The sequence below is a fragment of the Gastrolobium bilobum genome, unplaced genomic scaffold, assembly GCF_033153095.1.
Source record: "Gastrolobium bilobum isolate Gb01-03AN ecotype WA unplaced genomic scaffold, APGP_CSIRO_Gbil_v1 utg5369, whole genome shotgun sequence".
Taxonomy (NCBI): Eukaryota; Viridiplantae; Streptophyta; class Magnoliopsida; order Fabales; family Fabaceae; genus Gastrolobium; species Gastrolobium bilobum.
This window is the reverse complement of record NW_026899621.1, coordinates 437,394-451,182: the sequence shown is the minus strand read 5'-3', so window position 1 is coordinate 451,182 and position 13,789 is coordinate 437,394. Positions and strand designations below refer to the sequence as shown.

General features: G+C 34.2%; 1 protein-coding gene across 1 annotated transcript; it reads left to right on the top strand.

Annotated features, from left to right (window-relative positions):
- Positions 1-10,131: 10,131 nt before the first annotated feature.
- LOC133292002 (peroxidase A2-like) lies at positions 10,132-12,019 on the top strand. Its single transcript, XM_061490366.1, has 4 exons — positions 10,132-10,364; positions 10,503-10,697; positions 10,831-10,996; positions 11,469-12,019. The coding sequence occupies exons 1-4, from the start codon at positions 10,149-10,151 to the stop codon at positions 11,885-11,887; spliced, it is 996 nt and encodes a 331-aa protein (XP_061346350.1). The 5' UTR covers positions 10,132-10,148; the 3' UTR covers positions 11,888-12,019.
- The last annotated feature ends 1,770 nt before the right edge of the window (positions 12,020-13,789 follow it).

The window sequence follows — 13,789 nt, the reverse complement described above, 5'->3', positions numbered from 1 at the left end:
ACTCATTCAGTCCATACTCACTTAGGAATCTATTTGGGAATATTTACCTGATCACTTTAATTTACCCAATATATATAAATAGCACAATATAATTATTAATATAATATGTGACCCACAATAATTATTAGAAAATATAATTTTTTAACAACCATTGCTTATTCTTATCTAGTTGTGAAGTTTGCTCCTTTACGTAAACAAGTATAAAACATCAAGAATTAGCATTGCTTATTCTTATCTACTAGGCTCTTTACGAAAGAATAATATGGTAGTTCAAAAATTTTAATTGGGGAGTGGCCACTCTTGTATTTATTTCAAAAGAATAAGAAGGTAGTTCAAAATTCTAATATACCATGATATATATTTAGTCATGATGACCAATCGAGTTTAGGGCTAGCTTGACTAAGCTTTTAATCAGTGAGTAACTAACTATTTTACAAACTTCTAAACGCTACTTAGTAACTATTTTACATAGTGACACCTTTTAATGTTTTTTTAGGGAAACAAGAATTTTAGTAATTATTTGATTCTTATCTATTTTTTATTGAATATTGATGATGATTATTTTTATTTAAATTTAGAAATATTTATTTATGTGAAGAGTTTGCTTCAGTATGTTAACAAAAAAAGTTTTGTGGACTAGTTAAGATGATGAAAATTTTGACATTTATTTTGGCTTTGAATTAAATGTTGGGATATGTATATTAAAAAAAAATTGGATGAAAGTATTTTTCTAAATTCTTATGAGAATTTCATATTTAATATTGGGGAAACACTTTTTGAACGTCATAAGCTTTAGGGGGGTAACAGTCTTGGTACGCTTTGTTATATTTTATTGGAAATATAATATAAAATTATCGAAAGATTCATTATTTATAAGCTCAAGTTGTTACGTGAAATGATTGCTTAATATGGTCGGTGAACACAGGGTTACAAGTTGATTTTTATATCCTCAACTTTTTAGTAGAATTAAAACAACATAAAGTTAAACAAAAAAAAATAAGTCTGTGCAATATCTATATTTTAAGCCCATTGAAAGTGGTACGTGTCAGAGATATATAATATAAAAATTATTGAGGGACGTGTTAGAAAAATATAAAAATTATTAATGTAACATCATCCATCAACTTAAGCTTTTACATTGAATTGGTTCTTTATAAAATGCTATTAATTCAATGAAGCTACCCTTAACCAGTGTTTTAAAATCCCACCCCACCTCCCGGGTTGTCTCCGGTCAACCCTGACTCCTCCCCTTTGAGGGTTGTGGTCACAAGTTGGACCCTATATGCATATCGATCTCTCCAACCCCTAAAACTCGGCTGGGTTTTGAAGGAAATCTTAGATTTATGCGGAAGCGGTTTAGGACCTAGTACATTGGTATGCTTACCGAATCATCCTTGTTTCACAATTACCTCTCGGTGTGCAGGTCTCGTGTAGAATCTTCCCTTGTAGGATTCCTCTTCACGAACAGCTCACCTCAGCGCCGCAGCACGAACAACCTCCTTGAAGCTGGACTGTGGCAGATCTTCCAAACTATCTCTCGAGGAGGAAGGGGAAGTGTGTGGGCACTCATTAGATTCTGAGCTTGCCTCTTTCTCACAAAAAAGACCTTGGAGGCTGATGACTTAAGAGGTACTATTTATATGGGTTCCAAGAAACCCTAGCTCATTGGGCTCTAGGTTCCTTGGGCTCTTCTCATACTAATAACCCATTTGGGCTTTAGTAAAAAAGCAAACCCAACAATCTCCCACTTGCTCTTTTGGATACAAACTTGAGTCGTAAAACCCAAGATCATGTAACCCATAAGTCATCATCTATCCGAAAAATACCCCATCCCTTGTCTCAAGCTAGCTTGGGGATCTACCATCTGTTATTAATCAAGGCTCCTGATAATCAACGAATGATTATCTAATTCGATGCTACTCCACTAAAAGCCCGAACTTGAACTCCAAGATTAACAACACTTATAACATGAATATGCATTGCCCCTTTGTAGAATGTCTATAATTGATTGACAAGTTTTCTGTAACTCAATCAATTATTTATTCCCTTGACTATGATATTTTCTCTGATGGATTACATGCATTGGCCAGTGTCTTTAATATCCAAGTACTGAAACATATCAAGGGGACATATCCTACAAATTCCATGTTGTTTATCTCATAAATACCGATAATCAAATAATCTCACTCCCAAAATACCGAGTTATTGGCCGTCAATAGATCAAACCTCACCCGTTGGTTAATCAAAGAACGAAAACTATTTGATTACCTATTTATAATAAACTCAAGATTAAGAGCAATCACATAACTATAGTTAACTGGAGATTTGATACCTTATGACAGAAAAACAACCTTAATCAAATCTCTCCTTGATCCTTTAAATGTGAATGTTAATTCACACCAATATTTTACAATGATTCGGACAAAATCATTTCATAAAATATTGCAGCCTGAATAAAGTGCCCAACTTTATTTAACGGCTGTGACTTCATTCATCAACTGTGAGAACCTATGATCATGTCCTCCATGAACGTATCCATATGATCATATACTCCACAATTTGATCCGGACCTTTATGTTTGTAAATAGTGCGCAAAATAAATAAATAAGACCTTATTTATGAAATTCAGAAAATTATTTTATTGTTTCATCGTCTTACTCCAAGAGTACAATGAAACCAATAACTCTCACTTGCTTAATGCAAGTCTGGGATCCTCCTAAGACCTAAAGAAGTAACATGCCTCTCGAACACAAGTTCAGGCAAACTCTTAGTAACTGGGTCTGCAAGATCCACCTCTAATGCTATCTGAGTTTAGTGAAAAATTCATAGCTCGAGGTTGATTTTCTTGATTCAATATCCACTTGAAATAACTGAATTTTTGAAAACTCAGCTTTTCAAGACTCCCACTAGAATATATCAGCATATAATCTCTCGTTCTCCAAAGATACTTGAGTACATGCTTAACAATAATCTAGTATTCCTCTAGGTTCAAAATGATACTATCTCACTTCTCCCACTGCATGACAGATGCCTGGTTTAACGCCCAACATGATATGCGTGAGTCTACCTTTGCCAAAGCATAAGATATCTTGCTCATGCATTCTTCATTCTTAGAAGTCTTTGTTCACTCCTTAGGAAGATGAATTCCACATCTGAGAATTATAATTCTTCTCTTAGAATTCTCATGTTGAATTTTGGGTTTTGTCAATGTAAGTAACCTGAGGTGATGCCAACAACTTATTCTTCCGGCCTCATAAGAGTTTTATACCAAGAATATAATTGGCTTCCCCAGTACTTCCATACCAAAACACTAACTTAGCCAACTCTTTATGCTTGATATTACCTCCACATTGTTTCTAATAAGGAGCATATCATCTACATAAAGTACCAGAAAAGCTATTGTCTTCCGTTGTATCCTTTACATGCAAATACACATCATTCATCAAGGTTCTCTCAAAATCAAAATTTTGATAACCTGATCAAAACTGATGTTTCAAGACCTGGATGCTTGCTTAAGTCTATGAAATAGACTTTCACAACTTGCATACCGTGTGTTCCTACTCATTTGCTATAAACCCTTTTGGTTATTGTATGTAGATATCCTGACATCCAACTCCCAAAATGAAATCTCATATAGCAACTAAGAGAATCTGGATAGACTCAAGCATGGCGTCTGGCAAAAAATGCCTTCAAGCTAGCTTTGAAGGTTTTCACCTTTCTGTTCATCCTCTCTTTGCCTTTTATGTCCGCATGCACCTTGTAGATTTTACCCCTCTTGGTGTCTTTACTAGGACCGAACACAGTTGAAATACAAGTATTTCATCTCATTGTTCATAGCCTGAGCAACACTTGATCAACAACATCTAGTGCATTATCGTAACTAGTAGGATCAATATCACTCAACAAGAGACAACTTGAGAGTTAACAAGGTTTTCTCCCACTACGAATGTACTGCACTAGACCTTGTGTATTTATAGGTAAAACAAAGAGTGGGTCAAATGATGGATCTTCAATTTCTTGAGGATCCGCTTATCCATGATATTGTTCCTTTACACGTGATACTAATATTTCTACTAGTTTCACTTATATATTATCATGTTGAATTTCCAATCATGGTTCTCTTGTTTGTTCACTTAGAGATATATCTATCCCCTCTTGAACAATCAAGGGAACAATGGATGAAGATTCTAGAGATTCTGGAAATTCTTGATCCGAGATAAATCTCATCAAGAATAACCTAACTTAAGAGCTTATAATTTCTCATCTAGTCCTCCTTTAAGAAAATCATGTGAGTGCTCACTTAGATTATCTTGTCCTTAAGACTAAATAAGAAATCATCCCTAGTTATCTTAGGGTAGCCAAAAGATATGCACTCCTCCATACAAGATTCCATCTTATTTGACTGCTGTTGTAGGACGTGTGCCGTAGCACCCTAAATCCGAATATGGTTTGATCTGGGCTTGCACCCTTTCCATAATTCTTTAGGTGTCTTTACAACAAACTTTGACGGAATCAAGTTAAGAAGGTACATTTCCTTCTCTTAGACATCTCCCTTGAACAACATTGACAAATATGAATAACTGAACATGATCTTCACCAAGTCTAGAAATGTTTGATTTTTGCATACTGCAACTTCATTCAACTAACGCGTTCTTAGAGTTGACAGTTACAAAAACTATCCCCTCTTAAATCAGGTAAGACCTGAACTTACCAGACAGGTAGCCAACACTTTAGTCAGACCAAAGTGTTTTTGATTTGAACACCTACATGCTTTTCTGCCTCAGACTAAACCTCTTGGAAATTTCCAAAAGCTTTAGACTTATAGCACACTTGGTTCATCTGTCCAAATCCAGAGTAAACATTCATATAATGAAGTACTCATCACCTCTTCTGGTCTGAACGCTAAGTGGTCCACATACATTAGTATGTACCAGTTCTAGTTGAATAGTAGCGCAAACCTTTTTGGCCCTTGTAGGATTGCTTGGCCACTTTACCTTCCAAATAGGACTAACATGTAGTTGTTAGTTAAAAGATTCTTGAACTTTCAGTCTCTCTTTTAACTAAAACATATTTTCTACTTGAGATAATGTGACTCAATCACAAAAGCCAAAGTTATGTTTCATTTGAAACTTTTATTTCTTTGGTGAAAATCCTTGTTCATCATCCTTTCCATTTAACATAACAAATTTTAAAAAAAAGGGTATAGGACATAGATAATAAACACTATTTAAACAATGTACCAGAACAAACAAGACGAAGATGAACTTCGAAATGTAACTGAGGAATCAATTGCATTGTCAACCCATGTTTTAACCAAAACAACTAACAAAAATTGAATTCCTCTTGAAATCTGGAACAAATAAACAGTCACCCAAAACAATAGTCTTATAAATAACTTGTCCTACTGCAAATGCAGACACAAGTTCCCATTTTCAAGCTTAAAATATCTATGTCCATTGCTGACAGGTATGCCATGTTTGAACTACTACAAAGAGTAACAAACATAATCAGTGATTCCTGAATCAATAATTCATTCACTGATCAGGCCTTGATATGCCCATGTCAGGTTCTTTTCATCACCGCTGGGCAATTTTTCTTTCAGTATCCCTTCAGTCTGCCCTTGAAGAACTTGCCTTGCGGCTTCTTCATAGCAACTGGTTTGACAACTGATAACCAAGTCATTTTGTTCTTGTTACCACCCTTGGGTTTCCCTTTGGATTTAACAAGACTCTTAGCAAAACCTGCACCGACTGCATTCTGTCTAGCAGAGCTGTTAGACGCAGCAAACATGTCATTAAGAGTCTGAAGCATTTCTACTCCACTCTTAATCATGTACACTTGCTTCTGCAAGTATTTGGAAAGACTCACAATAATATAGCAGCGAACTACCATATCTGCCCTTTCCTAATCTGAGAAATACATCTTAGTTTCCTAAGACGCATCCTCTGCAGGTTGCTATGGCCCTCGCATTGTTAGAACAAATTTTAGCTTCCATGTTTTAGAACAATATCAAAGATTTGCTTTTCACTTATTCATAGTTGGTATCATCTAGAGGTTTTCGACTCAAAATCATTTCTAAGATATTTTCTGAAAAACATATAAAGCACACAATTACAAACAAATAATGCAATAAACAAACAAAGTGCGAGTAGATTCTCATAACTACTCTTGTTTATTGTTAACAATCCTTTAGTTTATCTTTACAAGGCTTACGATGGGCAAGTCACTTGTAAAAACCAAAATTGTTATTTGGGCCTTCAGTGCCATTGCCAGAGCCTCGATGGGAGGGTTAACAATTTTACCAAAGTTGAATGTAATTAACCATTGTTTAATTTCAAAATTATCCTTAGTGTCTAAGCATTGCCGACGATGGCCCGTACAATACTTTACTAAAATTTTGAAATTATTAAGATTTAATCTAGTGAAATCTGATTATCCTTATCCGATGGGGCTTCAGCGATAACCATTTTACTAATAAACCCACAAATGGAGCCCGCAGGTTTTAAAATTAATTAATTTTTAAAACCTTCACCCATTCAACATTTTTGTTTGAGAATTTTCATAAGCCCAGTCGAATTCATTGTTTAATTTCAAAATTATCTTTAATAACTTAGTATTATCGACGATGGGCCGTACAATACTTTATTAAAATTTTGAAATTATTAAGGCCCAATAAAATCCAATCATGCTAATCCGTTGGGGCCTCACATGATTATTTTATTGATAGGCCCACAATGCGCCTGGAGGTTAAATTAATTTCTTAATTTAAATCTCCTCCCATAGATATTTAAGTCCAATCTAATAAAATCCAATCATGCTTATTCGATGGGACTTCACATGATTATTTTATTAATGGTCCTATAATGCGCTTGAAGGTTAAATTAATCTCTTAATTTAAATCTCCTTCCATTCAACATAAGCAACATTTTCTAATTTCCAAGAATTATTTAATTGAGAGTATCCTTTGTTTGATTTCAAAAACTATATAAGTAAGAGCGCCGATAAACGTGCACTAAGCTTAACATAATTTTGAAAGCATTAAGGTCCTGAAATCTGGTCACTTTACGTCAGCGTGTGCTCCAAACAATCATGATACATAAATGTTGTATGCAGCGTGTGTTATTCCATGACTATTTCAGAAAACCCACAAATTACTCGCAAAATAAAAGAATTCTCTTAGGAAATTTTCTCTAATTATTTTTCTAGATTTAAATCATCCAAATAGCTGACTTAATTATTAATCTAGATTGCAACAATCATAATAATTATCATTTATGAGGATAATTTGAAATCAAAATAATTTCCATAACGATTATTTGTCTTGATGTTAATTATCCAAAATTAATTAATTCAATTATTAATCTAGATTTTTAATAAAAATCATAATAATTATTAATTAATTTCTTAGGATGATTTAAAATCAAAATAATCCCATAATAACTTTCATACTAGTCGCTGAAGACATAATAGCTATTATGCTCATGCAATAATACAAGTTATGCAACAATATGGCACCACCTATTCTATATGGCATGTTATCGCAATATAGCATGTTATCAATCATATAATTTATACCAATCAATAATTAAATAATAAATCATAATTACTTTAATCCATGGCCTTCCTATTTTAAAGAAAATTAAATTAAATTAAATTAAATAATACAACTTTGGAATTCGACTTTCGCCTAGCCCATAGTATCTGTCTCAAGCCCCTTTAGGGTTTCATGGGCCCAAAAGCCCAAAGACCCAGTCCTTTGGCGAGAAACCCTAGGACTCGAAAGAGGAACCCTAGCCGTCAGGTCTGCCGCGCCGTCACCCGAAGTCAAATCATTCTGAAACTCCAAGGGAAGGACCACCACGTAGAGACGAGTGCACCGCCGCCGGAACCACCCAAAAAGGTGGTCGGACGCTCTCTCACTCTCCCATTCTTTGCCGGAGAGTGGCGGCCACTCTCAGCGTCTTGTGGAGGCGCGTGGTGGAGCATGGAGTCTCCGATGGCGGTGATCCACCCACCGTTGCGTTCGTCTTTCCGTCCTCTTTCCAACCATATATAGATCGCCTCATTCCGAGATCGGGAAGACCTTGAAAAGTCTCCGACAGTGCTGACTACGCATCTTCCTCGCGATTTCTCGATCTTGAACTTTTACAAAATATTGAAAAAATACACAGAAATTCCAAAAATAAACAAAAATAGCAAGGAGGAAACCTAATCATATAGGATTAGCCTCCTTGTTACAAATCGAGAAATACACGAGAGACCCTAACCATGGATTAAAGCATTTTTACCGATTAAAATTTAAACTTTTATGAAAATGAATTATAAAATACACATGCTAGATTCATACCATAATCCTAGAACCCTAGGTGCCACATTTCAAGAAGCAAAACTAATTACATGAATAGTGAAACTAGATTCACATACCAATGTACAGCCAAGGCTCTGATACCAATTGAAGGAAATCTTAGATTTATGCGGAAGCGGTTTAGGACCTAGTACATTGGTATGCTTACCGAATCATCCTTGTTTCACAATTACCTCTCGGTGCGCAGGTCTCGTGTAGAATCTTCCCTTGTAGGATTCCTCTTCACGAACAGCTCACCTCAGCGCCGCAGCACGAACAACCTCCTTGAAGCTGGACTGTGGCAGATCTTCCAAACTATCTCTCGAGGAGGAAGGGGAAGTGTGTGGGCACTCATTAGATTCTGAGCTTGCCTCTTTCTCACAAAAAAGACCTTGGAGGCTGATGACTTAAGAGGTACTATTTATATGGGTTTCAAGAAACCCTAGATCATTGGGCTCTAGGTTCCTTGGGCTCTTCTCATACTAATAACCCATTTGGGCTTTAGTAAAAGAGCAAACCCAACAGGTTTCAGTGACTCTGGGTCAAAGGGGGTCACTACATGTTTTTTTTAAAGAAAATTCTATGAAACAACGTCGTTTTTATTAAAAAAAATTAAAATAAAAATGTTTGCAAACCTAAATCTAATTGTTTTCTTCTCTCCCAGCGACCTAGACTTGTGGTATCTTGATACTTTGGTATCATTAGAATATGAGTTTTGTACTTTGGTATCTTGATACTTTAATTAGGTTGTGTAATATTGACTTGTGGTTGTAATTGGTGAATTACGTTAAATATATTTTGAATCTTTAATGATTGGTGATTTGTTTTTTAATATTTTCATATAAGATATATATATATATATATTTATTTATTTATTTTTTAATATATAAAACCGGGTCAGCGTAGTGATCCCGTGACCCCCTGATTAAACCCGTGACCCCATAACTCTTGACCTCGGCCGGGTCGATGACCGGACCGAATTTTTAAATACTGCCCTTGACTGGTTGTCCTGCTAGATGAAAAAGGATATAAGAGAGGTGAAATTGATAATTCTCTCCATGTTTTAGAAAGCTATTATTTTCTTATAAATCTATTTTGATTTTCAAAATTATTTTCTTATATGAATCAATTATTTTAGAAAAATTATTTGTGCATATTTCTTATTTTCCATCTTTTTCATTATGTACTTTTATTCTTTTATTGATTCAGTAACCATATCCCAATATTCTTTTTAATCAAATTTGCAAGTTGCTAATTGAAATAGTTTGGTTTACTTATTTTTTGATCGATGAATTTATTTTGAAAATTTTGATAGTTGTTTATTTTGGAAAATGTTTTATAGTAGATTGGCTAAAGTAGTAAGGTTTTAGAGAGATATTATGTGGTGAGTACTGAGTGGTGACAATTTAAATTTTATAAACTTATTCTGTTTTTCCTTTCCATCACTTTTTGGAAGTTTCGTGGCATTCAATTTATAGATTCATAGGCAACCAAGCTAAAAGCTACATTGCCAAATTATTTGACTGAGTACCTCAAGATCCTTTAGTGCAATCATTATGGTTTGAATTTTCCTTTCCATGTCCCATTGCGTACCTAATGAGTAGTACAAATCAAATCCATCTTTCTTTTATAATACTATATAGCTAGCTTGCACGGTCAAGTAACAACCAAAAACTTTATCTTTAAGCAAATTATGAAGTAATTAAAGGCATACTTTCTTGTTTCTTCTATATAAATATGTGTGTGTGACCTAAATATGAATCACTAAACCCAACATTCGTAAAGAAGATACAAGAAGCCAAACATGCTTTGTTCTACCACTTATTCCCTTTTCGCTACCATTTTCTCAGCACTATTCCTTCTTTATCCATTAAATGCTCAACTTAGTTCAACCTTCTACTCCAACACATGCCCCAATGTGTCTTCCATCGTGACCAGTGTTATTCAGCAGGCTCTGCAATCTGATCCTCGTATTGCCGCGAGCCTAACTCGTCTTCATTTTCATGATTGCTTTGTTAACGTAAATCCCATATATAATTATCACCTCCATACAAATTTTCAATAAGTTTATATGTATGTACAACTGATATTGTTAATCTTTATTGGGGTGTCACGCACTTACATGACTGATTAATAAATATTTTTCTTTCTTTTTCAGGGATGTGATGCATCAGTTCTGTTAGACCAGGGTGGCAACATAACACTGAGCGAGAAAAATGCAACTCCCAACAATAATTCCGCTCGTGGGTTTAATGTAGTTGATAACATCAAGACATCTGTTGAAAATTCATGTCCTGGTGTGGTATCTTGTGCTGATATTCTTGCCCTTGCTGCTGAAGCTTCTGTGTCTTTGGTAATATTGCTAGTTATTTGATGATGATTCTTTTCTTCACAAATTTCTTCTTGGAAACTAATATTTTGATACCCAATAAAGGATGTAGTGGTATTTAATTTAGAGTGCATATTATTATGATATATATTTGCAGTCAGGAGGTCCTTCATGGAATGTACTACTTGGCAGAAGGGACGGTCTAATTGCAAACCAATCTGGTGCCAACACTTCCATTCCCACTCCATTTGAAAGCCTAGCCAACGTCTCAGCCAAATTCTTTGCCGTTGGCCTAAACATAAGTGATCTTGTTGCATTATCTGGTAATCATAACTAGTTATTTTGGAATGATTCTTTCATATTTATTTTATTTTATTTTTTTGTATTATAGGTAAAAGTTTAAGTGAAGTTAGATATTAGTATAGATATCCCAATTTCTTTGAAGATTTCTATGAAGTATTACATATCACCCATCAACAAAGGCCTTATATCACTCAGGATTTGAACCTACGCTCTTGTGGGATATGAAGCAAACCCTTATGCAACTGTGTCTACCTTTTTTGGCTTTCATATTTAGTTTTAACATGATCATGTCATATGTTGATTTATGAAAATTTGATCTGTCATTAAATACCCAGATTCATTACATCATGTGAAAATTAGATATAAGAGGATCCACTTCCTAGTTCCTACTATCTTTTTTTCTAGCCCACACCAAATTTGTGAAATGCTTGATTTAATTATATAACTATTACCATGCTTATTGACTACTGTTTGATTCTAATGTTCTTGAAGGTGCACATACTTTTGGTCGTGCACAATGTCGATTTTTCAACCAGAGGCTGTTCAATTTCAGTGGCACTGGTAGCCCTGATCCCACTTTGAATTCAACCTATTTGGCTACTCTGCAGCAAAATTGTCCGCAAAATGGAAGCGGGACTACACTGAACAACCTTGACCCTTCATCCCCAAATACTTTTGATAACAACTACTTCACAAATCTTCTTAAGAATCAGGGTCTTCTCCAAACAGACCAAGAACTGTTTTCCACTAATGGCTCTGCTACAATCTCCATTGTTAACAACTTTGCCAGCAACCAAACAGCCTTCTTCCTTGCCTTTGCTCAGTCCATGATTAACATGGGTAATATTAGCCCTTTAACAGGAAGTCAGGGTGAAATCAGATCCGATTGCAAGAAAGTCAATGGAAGTTGAAATCGAGAGGATCATCATGAGGCACAAGTTGTTCTTGTTACAGTTCTCAGTTACCATCAACATATCTTCAAACTATAGCTTTTGCATTATTTGTGTGATTAGGATATAGTAGCACAACAAAATGTTTAATAAATATGCTTCTTGTATCTTGGACTGTTGGTTTGGTTTTTTGCATAAGTATTCTTGAATAAAAATTTTAATATACAAATGTATTGTCCATAACATCTAAGACTCTATTTGATTCTGAATGTACCCTTTTTTTTTCACTTACAAATTCAGTAGCTAGCTGCTAGCCATTTTGAAATTACAACCATTTGTATGTGCTTCGTTGTTGAGAGTAGAGAAACGTGGAATGACCCGAATGGTTCGAATGAGACTGTGAGGTTGGAACGGAGATAAAATGGCACATAGCTCATAATCAATATCAGAAAACAAAGGGATGGAGAATATAAAAATTTACTAGATATGTTAGGTTCCTTTTATATGCAGCTTTGAATCAACTAGAAATAATAACTTCGTCTCGTGTAATTTGTGCGTGGCACCTGTTAATAAAGGAAAACAATATAGAATTTCTTAAATTCACTTTTGATTTTGAGACAAAAAGTAAAAGTGATTTACTTTAAGCCAAAAAAAAAAAAAAATCTCACAACAAAAAATAATTATATATTACGGATAGTATATAATTATAAATTTTTATAAAAAAATAATTTTATATTACAGATGATACATAATTATAATATTAAAAAAAATTATATATCTTATAATTACATACTATCTGCGGTATATAATTAGTATTTTTCCAAAAATTCCTGTAATCATGAGAAAAAAAAAAGAATCCTTTACTTTATTACAATCATTGTCCTTCAATTACTGGAAATCCGTTAATAAATTAGGAATGAACAAAGTTTGTCTGGGACAAGAATGGTATTCAAGTTGGTGAGCATACACCCGACTCATTAACAAATCAAACTTTTGACCATGTTGGTAGAATCTTACCAATAGTGCACACGAAATTTCTCGCAACAAAGTAACAACCAAAGAAAAGAAAATTTGAAATTCATTATATACTTAGAGGAAAAGATTGCTCGAATATTTAGATGTGATGGAGTTTCACATTAACAGTCTTAAGTAAAGATTATATAAATAGAAAGTCCCATAAATTTAATATCTTAATATTTTGAGTTAATATTTTGGATTAAGATGTAATATCGAATTAATTTATTGTAATTAAATTAGCTTAATTCGTTTCTAGAAGTACTCCTTTTGTGCTCTGCTCCTCGGCCCGCATAACATTCCATTCTATTTTTATTTTTTTTGAGATTTCTACCCTTTAATATTTTTCATTATATGAACAATGTCACTTTTCAATATTATTATTATTTTGCGTTTTCAGGTTACTGGTTTTTGCTTACTCGATCAAATATATTATTCAAACCAGTTTTTTTTACTGGTTCTCTGATCTAAATATTTGAACACTGATGGATCCAAAATGAAAATATTTGTAAAGTGAGTAATTGGATATATATTTTATATTTTCAAAAATATTTAACATGTAAATATCATGACGCACTATCAAGTATTTATTTATTTTTTAAAATTATACATTGATCTATCGATTACTTGATTTTTTCGATTAGAGCTAAGTAGGGCTATATCAGTGACAAAGCTCTCCCTATCAAGTTTTTTAATACAACTACGTTTTTAGGGGCTTGAACTCGAGACCACTGATTAAGTTGGAATAACTAGGCATGTGCATGAGTCGAACCAAACTTAATTTTTTGAAAAACCGAACCGAATTGGTTTAAATCGTTCGGTTCAAAACTGGTTCGGTTCGGAAGTGGTTCAGTTCGGTTGGAAACGATTCGGTTCAATTCGGAACCGGTTCCGGTCGACCCTATTTTG